Source organism: Esox lucius, chromosome 1 (genome assembly GCF_011004845.1).
Source record: "Esox lucius isolate fEsoLuc1 chromosome 1, fEsoLuc1.pri, whole genome shotgun sequence".
Lineage (NCBI taxonomy): Eukaryota > Metazoa > Chordata > Actinopteri > Esociformes > Esocidae > Esox > Esox lucius.
In genome coordinates, this window is record NC_047569.1 from 21,576,731 (window position 1) to 21,596,923 (window position 20,193).

At 39.5% G+C, this 20,193-nt stretch overlaps 2 protein-coding genes across 2 annotated transcripts; both read left to right on the forward strand.

Moving 5' to 3' along the window:
• Positions 1 to 182: 182 nt before the first annotated feature.
• Positions 183 to 4,664, forward strand: LOC105023219 (G protein-activated inward rectifier potassium channel 4-like). Its single transcript, XM_010892246.3, has 4 exons — positions 183 to 202; positions 1,320 to 1,469; positions 1,758 to 2,922; positions 3,152 to 4,664. Exons 2-4 carry the CDS (start codon positions 1,332 to 1,334, stop codon positions 3,424 to 3,426), a joined length of 1,578 nt encoding a protein of 525 aa, XP_010890548.3. The 5' UTR covers positions 183 to 202; positions 1,320 to 1,331; the 3' UTR covers positions 3,427 to 4,664.
• Positions 4,665 to 5,443: 779 nt separating this feature from the next.
• tmprss5 (transmembrane serine protease 5) lies at positions 5,444 to 20,069 on the forward strand. Its single transcript, XM_020040980.3, has 13 exons — positions 5,444 to 6,114; positions 8,689 to 8,839; positions 10,135 to 10,221; positions 15,744 to 15,857; positions 17,136 to 17,271; positions 17,475 to 17,588; positions 17,699 to 17,742; positions 18,289 to 18,451; positions 18,601 to 18,785; positions 18,945 to 19,043; positions 19,125 to 19,267; positions 19,699 to 19,851; positions 19,996 to 20,069. Exons 1-13 carry the CDS (start codon positions 6,112 to 6,114, stop codon positions 20,002 to 20,004), a joined length of 1,401 nt encoding a protein of 466 aa, XP_019896539.1. The 5' UTR covers positions 5,444 to 6,111; the 3' UTR covers positions 20,005 to 20,069.
• Positions 20,070 to 20,193: the final 124 nt, after the last annotated feature.

A 20,193-nucleotide genomic window follows, 5' to 3' on the forward strand; every position in this document is an offset into this window, starting at 1 on the left:
GTTTGGGGACCCTTAGTGGCATGAAGCCAGACCTACAGCTGCGTGGCTTTGATAATTGCTACAGATGTGGGGAAGGATAAGTCCCTGCTGGTCCTTTTCCCCTCTGCTTTACCACACATTGTTGCATCCATGACTATAACAGCAGAATAACAGCAATACCGAAAAGATCCGGTCAATAACAAGAGAGAATTCCTCCAAGAAGGTAGTACCTTTTTTCTTTGTGTTTAGGGGTGGGCTAGGGAGGTGTTGGTACAGATTATGGCAATGCTTTTCTTTCCCATTTTAACTTTGCTGTTCAATTCAGTCAGATAAAAATAAACTTTCAGTTAATATGACAGTTAATTAGTCCAATTATACCGAAGGGGGATATGCAAATACAATAATTGTATCCAACACAGCGTGGTAAAAAATACATTGCTAGAATCTAGTAAAGTTCCAACTTTTATTTGTGTGATTAATTGCTCTGCTCCTTTACTGTAAAATCAATATTCTACAGAGCACATTTCAAAACAAAATGGCTTGGATGTACTAAAGAAGTACCTACTAATATCACCATTTATCAAGTATTGCTTTGCAAAAGCACTATGATATCAGTTAACCATGCTGATCAAGAAATATCCTTCAATTCTGATGTCGTTTAGGAGCATGAAATCATCACACAAAAGGTGATAAAATTAAGAACTTCTTTACTACATCCAACCGATTTTGTTAGGAACAGTGCTCTGCTGTATAAAGTTTGTATAGCACATTAGCAGAGCAGTGTTCTAAACAAAATGGCTTGGATTTAGTAAAGAACAACTGTTATCACCATGTGTGATGGACTACTTTGCTAATGTACTACAACATTATTTAACTGCGCTAACATAGAAATATAATTTAATATCCATGTAGTTCAGGAGCATGAAATCCATCAAATGTATTGAAGCCATTTAGAAAATATAAAAGGTAGACTAAATTTAGTTACAAATGTGCAAAAATGATTATCTCCTCTCTAATCTCCTGAAATCCATGGTCATGCTCTGTAGACGAGCAGATTGATTAAGAGCTGGTGCTAATGTAATCTCCGCTGTTTAATTAGTGAGAGCATGGTGGGCAGCAAAAGCAAACGACATTACACACCATCTGGACTGGAGAATGACTGGAGCAGCCTCTCTGCTCTGCCCAACCACACCCTCAACATCATCAGTCTTTACAATAAGACACAAAGAAGGACACATCAACTGGATAGAAGTCTTACTCTGCGCACATTACTTAAAATGCTTATTGAAAGGAAAGTATTAATAATCTGCACAGGTGCTAGTCTGGATTCTCTGTTTCAGGTGATTTAAGAGATGCTTTCCACAGTGATCTCCAACAGCTGTGTTCTCAATGGGGACGATAGCAACTATGGACTTCCTCCAAACCCCAGGAAGAAAGTCAAAACCAGAGCATCATTTCGACATAATCCATATAGTCCGTACCAGAAACAGGTCAGTATAACTTCTCAGAATTCACTGCAAAAATGTGGTAGCTACATTATTGTGTAGCTTCCCCTGTAGGTCACTTTGTAAGAGCATGGTGATTGCAATGTCAGGGTTGTTGCTTTGATTCCCACGGGTCGCCGGTATGAAAATGTCTGCATTCACTACTGTATGTCACTCTGGATGTGTGTGTCAGCGAAATTACATCAATTTACATTTGAATGGTATTGTAATCATCTTCAAGGTTTGATTCCAGAAGAACATCTTTTTGTTACTGGCTTGTTTTCTTGATTGCAGGTTGACACTAAGGTATCTTTAACCGAACCCACGAAAATCTCCAGCACCAACAGAAGGGGTCAGTGTGACACCATGCCTGTCCGCCATCCAAGGCTGCATCCCTCTCCAAGACAGCTAGGCATGGCACAGCCTCGCTCCAACAACAGAGAGAGCACACTGCCCATCAGTCAGAGGACCATCCAATCACAGCACAAAGCAAGGCAGATCAGGAGTGCTTGGAACTGCTCCAGTTTTGACAATGGCTCCTGGCATACAAAAGGCCCTAAACCTACTAACGGGAAGACAACGCAGAAAAAGTCCACATTGTCGTCCAAGACTACTGGAGACATAGGACGTAAGAAGTCCAGTTCAAATGGACGACAGTGCCATCGCTCCTTCACCAAGAATGGCATGTGTTGCCGCTCATTATCCAACTCCAAGAACAAAGGTAACTTTGTGTGTGACCTAATAAGCAGCCTGTTGGATCTAAAGTACAGCTGGATCCTCTTTGTCTTCACCCTCTGTTACCTCATCACCTGGACAACCTTTGCAGAGCTCTACTTCTTGGATGCCTGGCTGCATGGCGACATGGCACACATACAAGACCCACAATGGCAGCCATGCTTTGAGAAACTGGACAGTTTCCATTCCGCCCTCTCTGTCTCATTGGATAGCAAAATCCTCAATGGCTTTGGCTCTACAAGGGCCTCAGCCAACTGCATGGACGGGTTGATTCTCACCATGGCACAGAGCATCATTGAATCAGTGTTGGACGCCCTGATGCTGGGCTGCATCCTGGCCAAGCTAGCCAAGCCTGAGACGAGGCTGCCCTTTCTGCAGTTCAGTCAGCACTGTGTAGTCGCGGAGAGAGATGAAAGGATGTGTCTGATGTTCAATGTCAGAACTCTGAAAGAGACTCACATGCTGGTGGCAGAGATAAGAGTCAAGCTGATCAAATCGCACCACACCAAAGAGGGAGAGTTCATCCCGTTGGAGCAGAGGGAGCTGACATTAGGGATGGGGCCAGGCGCAGGTGTTGGTGGGACCAGGCTGTTCACAGCGGAGCCCCAGGCCGTGGAGCATGTCATTAATGAACACAGTCCACTCTGTGGCATCAGCGCTGACTCCTTAAAACAGGAACCCATTGAAATTGTGGTCATGGTGGATGGGGTCGTCCCAGAGCCAGGTTTGTACTGAGAGGTGCGAAGGGGGATGGAAAGTGGAGAGAAGAATCATTTGATTTTCATAATATTGGTTGGAAAGTGGTTGATATTGTAATTATTGTCAAAACTTTTGTAGAGTTGAAAGGGTCCAAAAACATAATATACCTAGTTTGGACAGTAAATACTATATACAGTATAATTCATGTATACTTTTTTTTAAGAACATGACTCTCAACACATACTCCTTTTCAGGCAGAGCCTTTCGTATGAGAACCTCCTACACTGAAGATGAGATAATTTGGGGACAAAGCTTTCAGTCGTTCCAGCGACAAAGGGAGATTGGTATTGGATCCAATCTCAAGACTTCTGATAACACCCATGAAGTCCAAACTGTCACGCACAGTGCAGAGATGGCAGTAAGAAACAGACAGGAGATATCCAAAGGACACGCCACACATGGCATACCCTCAAACAGGTCTAGAAAGAAAGTACATTACCAGCATTTATCTGATGGCATTTTGCTGTGAAACAAAGTCACTAATAACAGGGAGAGGAACTAAGAACCTTTGTAATAATCTGTTCTTTATGTGAATACTGTTGTTTGAAAAGACGGTTACTCAACGTTTATTAAATCAATATATACTTGTATTAAATCAATACATACTTATATTATATATCTCAAACTTTCGTGTAAAGATCATATATAGAGCGGTATAACAATCATGATGTTTAGCAATTGTGTGCCAAATGTGTTATATCCATTTAATTAAGTTTTAGTGGACTTCTAACAATATGAGTGAAATGTATTTAAATTCCCATACGTCAAGCTTTCCCAATTATGATTCAAATGATGAGTTTCATTTAATGATTGTATTGCATTTTGCAGTGCTAATTTGATAAATAGACCAAATTGATATGACAAGATAAATGAGTGTCAGTAACTGTTCACCAGCAGAGGGGGACAACTCATTCAAATAGAATTAAAGACTCCAAACAAATATTTGACATTATCTTGTAAAGCACATGGAATTTGATAGCAAGCTTCATGAGAGAAAGATTATGTCAGTCTGTGTTGAAATTTGCTGAAATCAATCTGTTATAGATCTACCTGGAAGGGATTTCACCCCCTTTGATCAACTGAAGGAAAGCTAGAACCCCCTTAGGAATGACTTCAGATACTTGCAGATTAGAAACTATGTATGGAAACACCTCCATGCATTCCAAATTTCCAGACCCTATACGCTTGATTCACTTTTCAAAATATTCCCAACATCAAACAACTTAGATGAAGATTTTCTTTTTAATTAGTCAACCTCCACTCAACTGAATTATTTAAAACAAAATGGGACGAGAAATTGGGCTCTGAAATAGTTGGTGGATTGGGAGGATATCTTAGAAGGCCTTCATACATAGTTAATAAACTCTAGACACTTCCTCAGTTCACTCCAAGACTAAGCTCCATAGCATATTCCCTGACACCACTCCGATGAGTGCCAAGTGCCATGCTCCCAAGGAGACACTGCTTCATAGCTTTGTCCTTTGCCTCGGACCCACGCCCCAAATACGAATCTCTCATTGTCTTATTATGTGGGGAAAAACGTTGAGGGAAGCAGATTGAGGGAAAATCTGAGGGAAGCAGATTGAGGTTCCTTACCTTATAGGTCATTGCATTGGCAAATAACACAGAATTTGGTATATTCTTAAAAAAAAATATGTTGGGGCATTTTTGCCTAATACAGACTGGTTGAATTAGAGGGGTTACAGAGAGGAAGGAGGCACAGCTTTTTTTGAAACCCTTATTCTATATCAGTATTACTTTTATTTGAAAATAAAACATACAGCTCCGGATAAAATTTAAGAGACCACTGCAAATTGAACACTTCTGTTCTTCACTCAAAACCTTCCTTTTCAACTTTTTTGGAAAGGAAAGAAAAAGGTGCAGTGCTCTCTTAATTTTTTCCATAGCTGTATAAGCAGCTTTATTTCTGTACCATTCTCTGGTTGTCCTTCAATAAAACAAATCGGAATATAAGCAATCAATAATACTTATAAATACCAATGTCCATTACTAGTTTGTGAGTTGGCACACAGTATTATTGTCACACCCATCTCAGGTCACAGATTTCAGACTGACAAAGAGACAGTTCTAAAGACCGACAGCCTCATTAGAGTGAGTTTGACTTCTGCATAATTTCATGTGATTGCGGTCAGATGAGCCAAAGAGATCCAGGCCATTTTCGGGATTCTACCTGAACACAGTCCAAGTTTATGGAATGTTTTCCCTGGCAGGTATCCTCTTCACCTGGCTTTCTCCAGAACTAATTCCATACTAGGCCCACTGGAGATACTGAATATCAAAGGTGCCTTCTGCTCACTGGAATTCTACCCGGCAGACAAAATCAAATATTTCTAATTTAGAAATGCCTTGATGTTCTGAACTTAAACAGGTGATTCTGGGTTTTGAATCAGTTGGGCAATAAAAAGAAACTTGTACTTCTCACTACACAATAATGTGAGTTGGAAAATATCCTGTTTGACATGAACTACATTTACAACTAAAGTAAGGTAAAACAAAACATAATTAATCACAAATGTGTGTTCTCGTTTTTACAACCGTTGATGATGAGTCAATGTGACACTCTAAAGGGTATTCATGTGAAAAGGTGATACTTAACATTGGATATCTTACCTGTCACCTGCAAGAACAGTGATCATTTTGTTCTTGAGCGGCCTGGTGAATGCCTTTTGGTTCAAAATTAGTCTGACTGGGATTGACGTGATATGAGGCTTTTCAACAATCTGTAATAATGACCTTTGCTCGTGAAGCTATAACTAACAACGTTTTGTCTGCCAAGGAGACAGTCTGTTGGCACAGGTAGAGGTGTTTCTAAGCAACTCTGCCACTAACTGGCCTATCAGTGACTCTCTGTCTCTGGAGATGCTCCCCCTACAAATTTTTTTATTTGAGCCTGCCTTCATAGGCCCCAATGACCTCCATGGCAAAACAACAGGTTCATTCAGCAGCAGAGCACCACTGCTGACCTCATTGTCTCTTTTTGAAGGGAAAATCCAGAGTTGCATTCTGTTAAAGTGCAAATGGTTGACCGGCTGTGAGCAGAGCGAATCTCTGTCCCTAACCTAACACAGGCCTAGATGAACGCTCAAGAGCCTGGATCCACGTTTTTTACTGGAAAACAGAACACACAAGAAATATGGTAAGACAGAAAACATAAATTTCTCTAGAGTCTGTCTCTTTTAACTTTATTTTCATTATCCCCTGTATAACTTGGTTATATCACTCCCTTCACACCATTTGGTCTCAGTCTATTGACTCACTCACTGAGTGTCAACATCGCTAGCAACAAAATATGTTGTTTTCATTCTGCCTCTGTTTACTTGCACTAATTGTATTACTGTAACTACAGTAATATGGATGTTCATTTGGAGCTTAATGTATGTAAAGACATCATAATGTTCATCAAGTTTATCAAGGGTTCCCAAAAAGCTTTTTGGGGCTCTCCATGTAGTCTAGGAGGACCTTATTCCCTTGGGCCAAAAATCGGTTCTACCTAGAACAAAAAAACATGACCTACAAGTAAAGCCAAAGCACCCTTTTAGGTTATTTTTTTAACATTGTGGTTTTTAACATTGTTTAACACAAACAGTGTACTTCTTAATAATGTAATATATTATCTGCAACAAGATACATGTAAGAAATTCTCTGTATGAATGCATTATAGGTTTAGGTTGTTATACTGGTGTTGTTTCTGTAGGTATATTTCAATGTACAGTTGTGCTCATACAGTAACATACCCTGGCAGAAATGTTGACATTGATTTTGAAAATATAATATGAAGCCATTTATTATTACATGCTTGTTTGGCTCCTTTTTAAATCATAACGATAACAGAAAACACCCAAATGGCCCTGATCAAAAGTTTTCATACCCTTGAATGTTTGGCCTTGTGACAGACACACACAGGTTAAAAAGGCAATTAAAGGTTTATTTCCCACACCTGTGGCTTATTAAATTGCAATTAATGTCTGTGCATAAATAGTCAATGGGTTTGTTAGCTCTCACGTGGATGCACTGAGCAGGCTAGATACTGAGCCATGGGGAGCAGAAAATAACTGGCAAAAGACAGTTCTGTAACTTTATAAATATAGAAAAGGATATAAAAAGATATCCAAAGCCTTGCAAATGCCAGTCAGTACTGTTCAATCACTTATTAAGAAGTGAAAAAATTGGGGATCTCTTGATACCAAGCAAAGGTCAGGTAGACAAAGAAAGATTTTAGCCAAAGCTGTAAAGTAATACAGGCCGCTCTGGAAAAAGACAGTATGGTTGTTTCAAGGAGCACAATATGACGATACTTGGAACAAAATGAGCTGCATGGTCGAGTTGCTAGAAAGAAGCCTTTACGGCGTCAATGCCACAAGAAACCTGGTTACAACATGCCCGACAACACCTTGACACACCTCAGCTTCTGGCACACTAATTTGGAGTAACAAGACCAAAATAGAGCTTTATGGTCACAATCATAAGCGCTATGTTTGGATAGGGGTCAACAAGGCCTATAGTGAACAGAATACCATCCCCACTGTGAAGCATGGTGGTGGCTCACCAATGTTTTGGGGGTGTGTGAGCTCTAAAGGCACAGGGAATCTTGTGAAAATTGATGGCAAGATGAATGCAGCATGTTGTCAGAAAATACTGGCAGACAATTTGCATTCTTCTGAATGTAAGCTGTGCATGGGACGCTCTTGGACTTTCCAGCACAACAACGACCCTAAGCACAAGACCAAGTTGACCCTCCAGTGGTTACAGCAGAAAAAGGTGAAGGTTTTGGTGTGGCCATCACAGTCTCCTGCCTTTAATATCACTGAGCCACTCTGGGGAGATCTCAAGCATGCAGTTCATGCAAGACGACCAAACACTTTGCGTGACCTGGAGGCATTTTGCCAAGAAAAATGGGCAGCTATACAATCTGCTATAATTTGAGGCCCTCATAGACAACTATTACAAAAGACACACTGGCATTGATGCTAAAGGGGGCAATACATAGTATTAAGAACTAAGGGTATGCAGACTTTTGAACAAGGGTCAGTTCATTTTTTCTTCTGTTCATTCTGTTATGACCTGCAGTTGAATGTGAATCCCATAAGAAATAAAAGACGTGTTGTGCCTGCTCAATTATGTTTTCTTTACAAATGGTACAGATTTTACTAATTCTCCAGGGGTATGCAAACTGTATATATTTCATAGTGTGTTTATACTTATATTTCAATAGGTATACAGTAAACACACTATGCCACAGCACAGATAATTCCTCTTATTATTTAACTTGATTAACATTTGGAAAAGGTCTGACATTTTCTGACTTAAAACCTTTTCCAATGTTTGCTATAAAGAAAAAAACAGGAGACTCCACACAAGTTTAGCAACAAAAGAATCACTACGCATTACACATGAATGTCACGTTGGCTGGGGTTCCTAGATTCGGCTGTAAATGATACATTGTGCTTCAGTTCACACACCTGGAAAATCATCTACATGCACTTCTACACACCTGCCATTTCAATTCCATACACCTGGACAAACCCTCTTCAGGCATCAGGGTTCTGCATTTCTCATTAAATATGTTTGATACTGGGGATGAATAAGGAGGCTTTTGTGTGTTTGTGTGTGTGGGTATGGGTGGGGGGGGCGGGGGGGGGGTTATATAGTTTATATTTAACTGTCTCTGAAAAATGATCATGTCCATGTGCATCATTTGTACCTGTTGCAGAATCTTGATGGAGACATGTTATCGGTGATTGAGAACCCTGTAGCTGTCAGTCATCCTTTCCACCTAGAGAAGACAGGAGTGGGAGGGGCCCGAGAAGCTCACAGTCAGAGCTGTCATGACTGGCTAAGAGGAATCCACTCTACAAATCACAGTAAGGCATTCCCTGGTGCTGCACAGGCTAATAGGGCTGAAACAACAGGCTATCATTAGTAGGCTTCATTATCCAATTTGTGCACAAACAAGGCATGCTCTCTAATTAGAGTACACAGCAACATTAAGCTTTAGTGCTTCCTTGTCTTAAGTTAGAGCCTATGCCAACTTGTCTCAATGTTTTATCTATCCTGGTTACAAAGAATTCAATTGAAATCTTTCACAACTGCTAGGCTGTATAATATATTTGATAGGCTGACCTGAGTAATTTTTTTTATTTACAATAAAAATCTATTTCACAAACATTTGAAGACAAGCACTAGGTAGGAATTCATAATAACTATACAATAAAGCATTTACAAAGGATTTGTAAATTCTGTACTCATGATCTGTTAATCATCACTCAGTTTACAATGTGTTTAATAAATGTCCTTATAAATGTCCTTATATTACTAATCATTAAATGCGACATTATTTAGGACTTACGTCCTAAATGGTCCTAAGTAAGTGGAGGAGTTTGGCTGAGAGTTTACTTCTACAAAGGTGGAGACTTCGTAATCCCAAACAATTTCAAAACAGCAATGGAAACAAAACATTTTCTTTAAATCACACAGTTTACCAAATGAAGCAATATTTAAATTGGGTTAATACATGAGATTAGACTGAGATTGACTGCAAAAGTCATTTTAATTTTGACTGAGCATAGTCTAGTGTCACATCACACTGTTACCTGAGTGTGACTATTTTGCAATATTTGTTCAATATATTTTCTAAAACATCCTCGGTAGAATGCGCTTTTTGGTAACTGAAAGGTACAAATGTGAAAGTAATGATTAATAAATGATTGATATATTAATGAATAAAAAAATGTATCATGTATAGTTATTTTGTATGCATGCAAATTAAATATAATATAATTGCTACCAAATAAGCAGATATTTTGTAATAAAAAAAACAGTAGTTGAATACTGGGATGTTATCGTAAATCCACTCATTTCAAACAGTATATGAAATTAGTTAATAAATATTTAAACAGAATTTAAATTGAATTTGGAAGAACACTCTCATCCAATAATTATTAAAAATGCTCAAATGACTGACAGTGTCTTTCATAAATACATAAATATGCAAAGGAAGTATTTCAAATATCAGACCATAAAAAAAAGATTTCTGAATTTTCTGCACCAGATATCAACTCTAATATACACATTTCAACCCAGGCATAATGACACTGTACATCAGTACATTCAGTGAGTTGATCTCTTCTCAATGTTTAATTCAGCCTCTGCTCTTTAGTGTCAGCCCATAGACTGGTGAGACTACTGGTAGCTGTGTGTGCAGTAGGACTTCTCGGAGGCTTAGCAGTCGGAGTATGGTTTCTAGGTAAGACATTCTCTTTGTAGTAATGTTTAGAGTTTTTGCACAAAAGCAGATTCCTTGACCTGGTGGATAAAAGAGAAAAGTATTAGTAAATTGCAGAATATTGCATTTCATGATTTACAATTAGAGCTATAACTGATTAAGTATGCTACTAATTTTGACTATTTTAATACAGCCCAGTCAAGTCAAAACTATTTTCTTTGGAAAGCTTACATCAAAATATGCAGAGGCTTCACTCTCTGAAAATGAAAGCACCCTGCCAAGCTTCCCTCGATCGTCTGGACAGACTCTGAATTCCAAACAAGTCACTGATTCTGAACAGCACCACCAGGGAGCTAGAGTGTAAGAGGGAGTACTCTCCAATTTGAGGTTTACACGAATCAAGAGGGCACAGACGGCACTGACCCAGTCAGATTCATGGACTTTTCTCTCTGAAGTAGTTGGGATTGAGTCAGTGTTTGTCCCCTATAATTGATTGCACCCATAATGTTGGTTTGGCCCGTTCTGACATGGATGTGAAATCTAGCTCTTCCTAGTTAAACTTATGGATTTTTACAGTGATTACACTGTCCCAGCTGTAGATGGAGACGGGGCCAAATGTAAAGAGGCCAAGTCCTTCTTCTGGCAGCAGAATGTCATGTTCGCTCTGATCCATCCTGCATGTCTGAATGTGGAGTACAAGGTAGAGGACTTTTTGTGCCCAAAACAGGCAATGGCGATCCAATTTTACAGGGCAATGTTAGCAGTGGGTGTGTGAATTTATGCTTTTGGTAAGACGTGATTTTCCATGCACAGACATACACTTTGGCAACATGTTTGTGTGTTTATATGTTTCCGAAGATCTTAGGCTATGCGTGCGAGATGACGTGGGTATATAGGTATATGCAAATATACTTGTGTGTGTATATTTATGATCGTTTATGTATATATACTGTGCATACAATTCTTGTATACAATACTGTACAAAAATCTTAGGCACCTGAAAGGTGGGTGTAATTTAGGTGTATGTGTATGTACTGTATGTAAACATATTTTACACAAACATATGTGGCACATACAAAGCTGACCCTTGCCATCGCTTTGGCAAATGAGATCATGTCTCCCTGTTCCTTCTTCCCGCCTACAGACAAAAGCTCAAAAGGAACCAACAACAAAACAGACTGTGAGAAGCTGGTCAGGACTCAGGAGAAGCTGACTTAATGCTTCAAGACTGCTTTGACAACACAGATTAGAACATGTTCAAATATTCACCCACCATTATGAAAATAATACCAGCAAAGACTTCATTTGAAAATGTGTTAAGGACGTTTTTGCCAGATTCATAATTCTGACTTCCACCAACCAGAAGCTTTGGATGAAATTATGAAATCAGAATCCTGATGTAAGCTCACACGTTAGCGATCAGTGTTACGCAGAACGTGGACAAACAATCCGCTGGCGAGCAACACAAGTCTAGAAGGTATTTGCTCTCAGGTCTATGAAGGATGCGGAAAGAAAATACAGACTCACACTATAATCAGTGCTTGACAACTCAAGTCTGACACGCTATCATGGTTCAAACAATATCTCCCTCCCACATTAGCTCAACAAAGTCTGCTCGCTTTGGGGTGGACAATCTGGATAATTTACTTCAGTTCACCCCCTACAGTGTGGCTCTGCACGACACCAACTCCATCATCAAACTGAACAATGGCACTGGTTATGGGTTATAGGCAGGCGAATCAACAACGAGAAATCATCCTGCAGGTAGGAGGTTAGCAAACAGGCATTGGGGTACCAGGACAACAACCTCTACCTAAATGCCAGAAAAAACTAAGATGATAATTGTTGACTTCAGGAAGCAGGCACACCCCAACCCACATCAATCGAGCAACATTACAGAGAGGGAGCAGTTTCAAGTTTCTTCTTTTTCAAATAGCCGTGGGATTCTCATGCACTTTCAAAACCACCAATGTTGCCAAGAGGGCACAACCAATGATTTATTCTCAACAGCTACTACAGAAGAACTATTACATTTTACCACTGCTTCATATCCTGACCAGCATTCCGGCTCGGAATGGAAACTGCTCAGCACACGACTGTAAGGCCCTACAGTGAGCAATAAAAGTGTCCCAGTACAGCACTGGAGCCAAACTCCTACCCATCCAGGAAATCTATCCAAAGTGGGACCTGAAGGATGCTGGCACAATGACCGAAGATTCCACCCAAAGCCAATTAGCCTATTGCCTAAACCACTGCAAATTGGCAATCAACCTACTGTGACATCTACAGCTGCTATTCTCATGGTTTAGTGGTTTAGTTACTTCAAAGTAGCAGTCCTTTTTCAAGGGGTATTTCCATTATTTTGTCCTCCTTCCAGGGAATCTTTCAAAATGGTTGAGGTGAGCAGGGTAGGGCATATGGGGAAGAAATGGTCTTGTTCAGTCTTTGGGACGACAGGTATATTCCTTTTTTTCATAACCTTTTCTATCTCTGTCTTCATGTTTACTTTAAGCATGTAACATTATGAATAATTTTCTGTCTGTTTATAGATTTGTATTTAATAAAAACATCTGAATTAGACACTTGCCCCAACATCAAGGGGTGCTAAAGCAGATTAAGGGCAACATCAGTGCATTGTGTTGAAAAGAGTGTTTTATTGTAAACTATGGACATTGCTTGATTTGGAATTTAAAAATGCAAGTTGTCACAGCCCTTAAATGTCAATTGATAACTTACCACAATAACTCTCAGCCTCTATATGTAGCCCATGTAAATCTAAATAGAATGCTGCTGTTCCCATACAGTAGTTCTACCATATTATATTGTTCTCTTGATTAAGGTACCAAGTACAACAACTGCAACGTTAGGCTACTGTATAAAACGCATAAAGCCCTTCTTATCTGGATAGCTGCAGGATGGGCAGGCGTCTGTTACAACACTGTCTCACATGAAAACTTTTCAAAGTATTGGACTTTGATGTTTAGGCTGAAATGTGGTTAGAATGGGGTTCGGGTGGGGGCCTGTAAACATTAGCTTTCCTGATGGATGGTTACCCACAACCAAATAAATGATGCCCAAATTCAACCAAATGCATAAAATAGGCTACTTGAATAGGAAATGGCATGAAGTACTCAAGGTTGCTAGGGATGTTTATCTCCATTAATCAGGGTATATCTGTAATTCATGCTGAGTAGCCTACGTTGTTTGTTAATTCCACTATTAGAATATGCTTCGGTGAAAACGCGGCTGGCGACATTAGGCTAAATACTTAGCTTAGATAAGCAAAAACAAATAATGACAATTTACCAATCTACAAGCAAGGTGTTATGGATTCTCGCAACACAATGTCTCGGGACTGTTGGTGAAGAGGGTCCGACTTAAGGGAGCCACGGCTGGCCTTTTGGTTTAATGGGTTTTTGGAGGGAGATTAAGTTGCGGGACGCAAGGAGAGCCTATTTCAATTTCCACGCATCCATTGAACTAACACACCTTCACAAGCTTGAACATTATGGCGTGTTCTATTTGTACTCAGAGGTCGGAATTTCCAGAGTTCCATGTCTGAAGTTTCACCTGGAATGCCCCCGCAAGTAGGAAAGTCGGAGCAACCCCACTAGCCCCAAGTTCGTAATCGAAGATGGCAGAACCCTATGCCATTTAGCAGACTAATGTTATAAATTATATGGGGAAATTACGTTTATAGTTACCTTACAATATTCTGAAGTGCACTCGCCTGTCCAGGTTACAGGTTAGGTTACCGGTTATGGAATGGCCGATTAAAGTGGTTAAAAAAAAATCTACACAATGAAATACAATAAAAAAAAACATTGTATATATTCCAAAAGGGCAAGCACAACAAAGGCTTTAATGGGGGCGTCCAGTTTGGTTTCCGACTTGGACTTTTGGAATGCGATCAACTTGGGTTAACTCGGATGTGACGTCATTCCCAGTTCCGACTTCCGAGGTAAATGGAACGGAGCACTACACAAATTTACTAAGGCGTTGTTAGGCAGCATTCATAAACTAGAGCCAGGTAAACAATAGAGTCGAGCAATCACGACACGAACCCATAATCTTCAGTGATATTTATATATATCATATAGCCTACCTATGAAGCACTCAGGACAAGTCAACCGCAAATAAAGTTACCATGTTATCAGTCACATCAGTCTGTCTCTCCGATATAAACTTGTATTAGGTCCGGTCAAGTGACTGTAAGAGGGCCACTCATTTGGTGTGGGCCGGGGGCACTTGTGTCTTGTAGGCTATGTGTAACGCCTCGATCACACCAAAGGCGTCGAAGCAGAAAGCTTGCAGAACCTTTTGTACCGCTAAGCAATTAGGCCTACTCAGACCGCATTGATTCTCCACAGATGTTGCATGCTGCTTTTTATAAAATTGAGAGAATCATTCTCGCTGAGCATATTGTGTGTCAAGTAGCAACCTACATAGACTACCAATTATTGGCTAGCTAGCATGGTTTTTAGACTTTCAACCCTCTATCAATCCCAATTTTTCATGAAAACCCAACGCAATAAAACCTTGAAAGCGGGTTACATAACATGGGCTTTATTACAACCCCTTTACTTTAGATTGTTGAGTTCCTAATAGTAATTACAGTTATGGTATTAAACACTACAAATCAATAAATTTTTCTTACCGGAGACAAATGAAATCGACATACTTGTGCCGCGTTCCCACTGATGTTTTACCCAAAACGTTTTTCTGTTTCCACTGACACGGTCCAGTCGGCCACTAGGCAATGGCCGAGTTGCCCCGCTCTCATGTGCCAAGCACCGGTCTTTAGGACTTCTTTCTCAGGGCGGAGTTTGCGGAATGACGCGTGAGGTGGTGTGAAAACGCGGCATGTTATTCTTTTCGAATGGCGATGTTTATCGTTTGCTTTAGGCTTCACGTAATGGTTTTTATCTGATCTAACAAAAAGATCCCTGATAAAATAAAGAAAATGAAGCAATAGTACAGGGCAGCAAAGACTCACAACGGAAAGAGTTGGAACGACCGATATTGGTACGATCCGATATTACAAGGAGCTCTACACTGCAAGAAAGTACATAAGCCACTTTTAACAATAAAAAGTTTCGGCATTGGTATCAATATTGGTGATTCTGGCCCTGTGTTACTTGGTATCGGAACGAACCCAACATTTGTGGCATCGCACACCCCTAATCTTCAATGCTGGAGGTTTCTCCTTGTAACTTTAATTAAACCTTTAGTAAAACCTGTTGGTTCAAGGTTGAATCGCATACCCAATGTGAATGCAATGGAAAACACCAAAGACCACAATTTTTTATGCTATGGTCTCATTTTAAATGTTGTTGATTATTCCTGTTTTGCACAGTATTTTGTAAAATTCTATGCTTTGTGCAAACACCAGGAAGTGTAGTGCCTTTGTCAGTAGCTTAAGGGGATTCTGATAAAATCATAAATCCAAAGTGATGGTCTCAAACCTTCAAATGGCTTGAGATGGGTTTCACACCCACAGAGACTATAATTCACTCTGCATGGTTCTATTGTCCCTCCTACAGTGAGGTTGTTGTTGCGACCTACCTCGTCCCAGAGCCCAGTGGGCCTAGAGGACACCAAGGAGACGTCCTTCTGTAATGTAACTGAGGACATCACTGTGGCAGACCCCAGGAAAGGTCAGTGCCTCACTCACTACAGATCTTGTCTGTCTCGTTGGCTACATCCCCAAACAGCACCTTATTCCAATTTAGTGAATACGTATTTAGTAAATAACTGTATGCACTCACTACTGTAAGTTAATCTGAATAAGAGCATTGCTAAATGTCAATAAAAATATATAATTTTAAAAATATGAAATGAGAACAAGTGCTGAACATGGCTAAGGCCAAAAGTTGTGCACTCTGTTAAGTATATGGTACACTGCAATAAAGCTTTTTAATTTTAACCTTTGCTTAATCAGCATTATTCATTGTTTTAGGTGAATTTCAGATGGCCAAAAATGTGAAATAGTGTGTGGTATGTTTTTCACAGATGTTGCTATCTGATATTGAGATCAATTTGAAAAAAGGATGTTGAATAAAACATTTTAAACATTTTTGTTTGCTTGATGGCAACCCTGTAAGTCTGTTATATGCCAAATGTGCAAACTCAATCTGCAGCTTGTTGCCTTACAGCTGCACATTAAATCAACAAATACAGCTTGACATGAGATATTAACAAGTGTGTTGAATAAAATAATAACGTATATTTGCTTAAAACCACTTGAAACCATGCAAATTATTTTTACATGCTCTAGTGCTGTTGTATTTGCTGAATTGTTTGTTTCAATACCTTTTCTTTTAGCTTATTAATTAAAGTTCTAAATGTTAGATATACTCATTCCGATAGGAAATATACTATCATCTTGTACATTTGCTTAAAACAATTGAATAGAGGATGATTTAACATATTATTGAAAGGCAACTAGCTAAAATAAGATTGAGAGTTTGTTCAACAAAATGGCATATAGGGTGATTTAACATTTAATTATTGTATTGCAATCAGTATTGCAATCATCTGCAAAAGGATTGTGAGTTGAATTCTATAACAGCTGATTGCCCTACGGTTGTATACTGAATCTCCTTATTTTTTCCCCTTTTCGTTTTGATTCTTACTTTGTATAGGAAACTATTTGATAAGGTACAGTAAGCCTTTTTAGAAAAAACATTTATGATTATCCTGAGCTTATAATAAACATGCTTCTAACCAATCATGTATTTATTAAATTATTTAACAACAAGAGGTGTGGAGTGCTGGACCATGTCTATCGACCTACAACAAAACATGAAACAGTTATCTGTTTTGAAAGCATTTGCATAATTATCAGATATAAGCTGCTTAACAATTCCCTTCTCACAGCAGCTCATTACTGATCTACTTTGTCTCTGGAGGGATTTTCAATCAATCAGGTTCAGTGTTTTACAGAATTAGCGCAGAGAACTCTCTCCTGGAGATCCAGCTGGAGAAGGTTCCCACCTGGCTGCCAGTGTGCTATGAGAGATGGAACTCTTCCCTGGGGAACCTAGTCTGCCGCCAGCTGGGATATCTAAGGTTAGTCAACTAAAGACTCTTTAAGTAATTTAACTACCATAAGAATGAGTTATTTCAATTCATTATAGATTGTGTAATGCTCTCTTAAAACATAGTGTATGGTTTTGTTTTATGCCCCATGGATCATATATAGCTTTTATTAATCCATCTCACATGTAATATGTTTTTATAAAAGATGTAACAATGATTTACTTTCTCCCCAGACTGACCAAGCACAAGGGAGTGAACTTAACGGACATTGGGCCAAACTACACAGATGGTTTTATTCAAATTACCTCTGAACAAAAGAACAGCCTGGAAAAGATATGGCAGTTAAGGTATGGCAGTTGTTTTTTAGGATCAAATCCATGACCTAATGGTTCAGGAAAAAATGGATGTGGCTAAAACAGGTTAATAGTTTCTAATTGAGTTATTTGTTTTTATTTAGGGGGAGTTGCGTTACAGGGAAGGTTATAGCTTTGAAATGTTTTGGTAAGTTACTGTGTTTTGGTACTAACAACGCTAACACAAAAAAGGATTACCAATCAATGTAAATTTGGCATCTCTCACATATACAAATGTCTTAATTTGTGGTAGAGACTATACCTTAGAAAGTTACTTTAAAAACAATGTATGGCCTCAAATGGACCTGTGGTCTAGTCACTACCTTGCAGTACAGCAGTCCATTGCTGCCAGGTGTTAAAACCTTGGTTATTGCATACTGACATTGCACAAGGGGACAGGGCTGACTCGTCTTATCGTGCTCTAGCGACTCCTTGTGGTAAGTCCGGCACACTGGAAACTCAGTTATTGTTGTTGGTCAGGGAATGTGTTCTCCTCTGATGCCTGTTTGCCAGAAAATATTTATTGACCTAAGTAGAATGCCTTATCAAGATTTGCAAAAGACACTTCTCAAACTTAAACCCATCCATGATTGCAAATTGAAAATTTAGATTGCAGACAACCACATAAACATGTGCAGTATGTAAAGCGATCTGGGTTAAAATATCGTAATTTTTGTTTATTTTTTCTGTGTAGAATGTGGGACACGAGCTAAATTGCCCAGAATTATCGGGGGAGTTGAAGCTACTTTGGGGAGGTGGCCCTGGCAAGTCAGCCTCTACTACAGCAACCGACACACCTGTGGGGGCACCATCATCACCAGCCAATGGGTGGTCACTGCAGCCCACTGTGTACACAAGTAAGACCCACAATGACTCCATGGGTAATAAGTCAGAGGTCATTTCACTTGCTATTGCTCAAAATTAATTACACTTCATAATAACATTTAGAAACAGAGACAAAGAACAATCTGTCAGATATCGTTTTTGTCATGTCTTCACATTCCAGCTATAGGCTACCTCAGGTGTCCAGTTGGGTGGTCTATGCTGGTATTGTCACACGCAGTTCTGCAAAAATGTCTCAATACACAGGCTATGCAGTGGAAAAGATCATCTACAACAAGAACTACAATCACAGGAGCCACGACAATGACATTGCTCTGATGAAACTACGGACTGCGCTAAATTTCTCAGGTGACAGGGAACTTAATTGCCTCACTTAATATGCACCATATTTCGTTGACTGACTCGAACACACAGCTATGTTATTATAGTAATCAGTTTGAAATCACGTTCTGATTTGAATTAAATTAGTTTATTTAATAAACTCTCATATATTATTTTCCTTTTCAGACACCATAAGGCCTATCTGTTTGCCTCAGTATGACCATGATCTTCCAGGAGGAACACAGTGCTGGATCTCTGGCTGGGGCTACACTCAACCTGAGGATGGTATGCGGTCAAGCAAATGATCAAATGTCACTCAACTTAGGTTGTATATTTACATTTGTAATTTGTAACCTTCTTTGATAGTTCTCATCCCTGATACCCTAAAAGAAGCACCAGTTCCACTAATAAGCACCAAGAAATGCAACAGTTCCTGTATGTATAATGGAGAGATCACCCCTCGCATGCTCTGTGCTGGATACACTGAGGGGAAAGTGGATGCCTGTCAGGTCAGTTTATAAACATACAAGTTATTTTCATATAGTAGCAAAATTGGTTCTTGTGAGAGCTAGATTTTTTATTAGAGTATCAATGCCCATACTACAATACAACTCCATGACACTCATTAGAGGTGTGAGAGGGCACACCAGCACTATCTAATGTCCTTCAATCAAACATCAGTGGAACTCAGCATTCAAGGGTATCCCCAAAGTGCCAAAGTGTAGCCTAGAAGTTGGAAAATCTGACCACTGTGTTTCTTGACTGAATCCCGAACTGACAAGGTGACAAATCTGTTGTTCAGTCCCTGTGTTTTCTCCCATGTTGTTGCTGAAAATAAAATGTGTTTTTAACTGTCGAAATAAGTCGCAGTGACCCTAACCCATTTTAATAACCAATATGGTAAAAGGGAATTGACAGTGTGTGCATCTTCTCTCCCCAGGGAGATAGTGGAGGTCCTCTGGTGTGTCAGGATGAGAACGTGTGGAGACTGGTAGGTGTGGTTAGCTGGGGAACAGGCTGTGCTGAACCCAACCACCCTGGAGTATACACCAAGGTGGCTGAGTTTCTTGGTTGGATCTATCACATGATTGAGGTAATTTTCGACTAACTCTCCCATTGCTTAGGGATATGCATTGATTTAGATATACCACATCTGGTGTGGAGTTCTTGCCATGGCGTAGTACTATATTTCAAATTTGTTGACTTTTGAGAAGAAAAAAAATGTCTCCATCTGCAGAGCTACTGAGGCGGAAGACGACGAAGACAGGATGATCAGGGAAACTTGTGTAGGACAAAAACACAAGATTAGCACAACATGCTACTGACATTCTTCCTCCTGTACTGTACTGTGATGTTACCTCCGTATAACTGCCATTATCTGCCATTTATTGCATGAATGCAAACATTATTTAACGGTAGGAATCCTTTTATACTA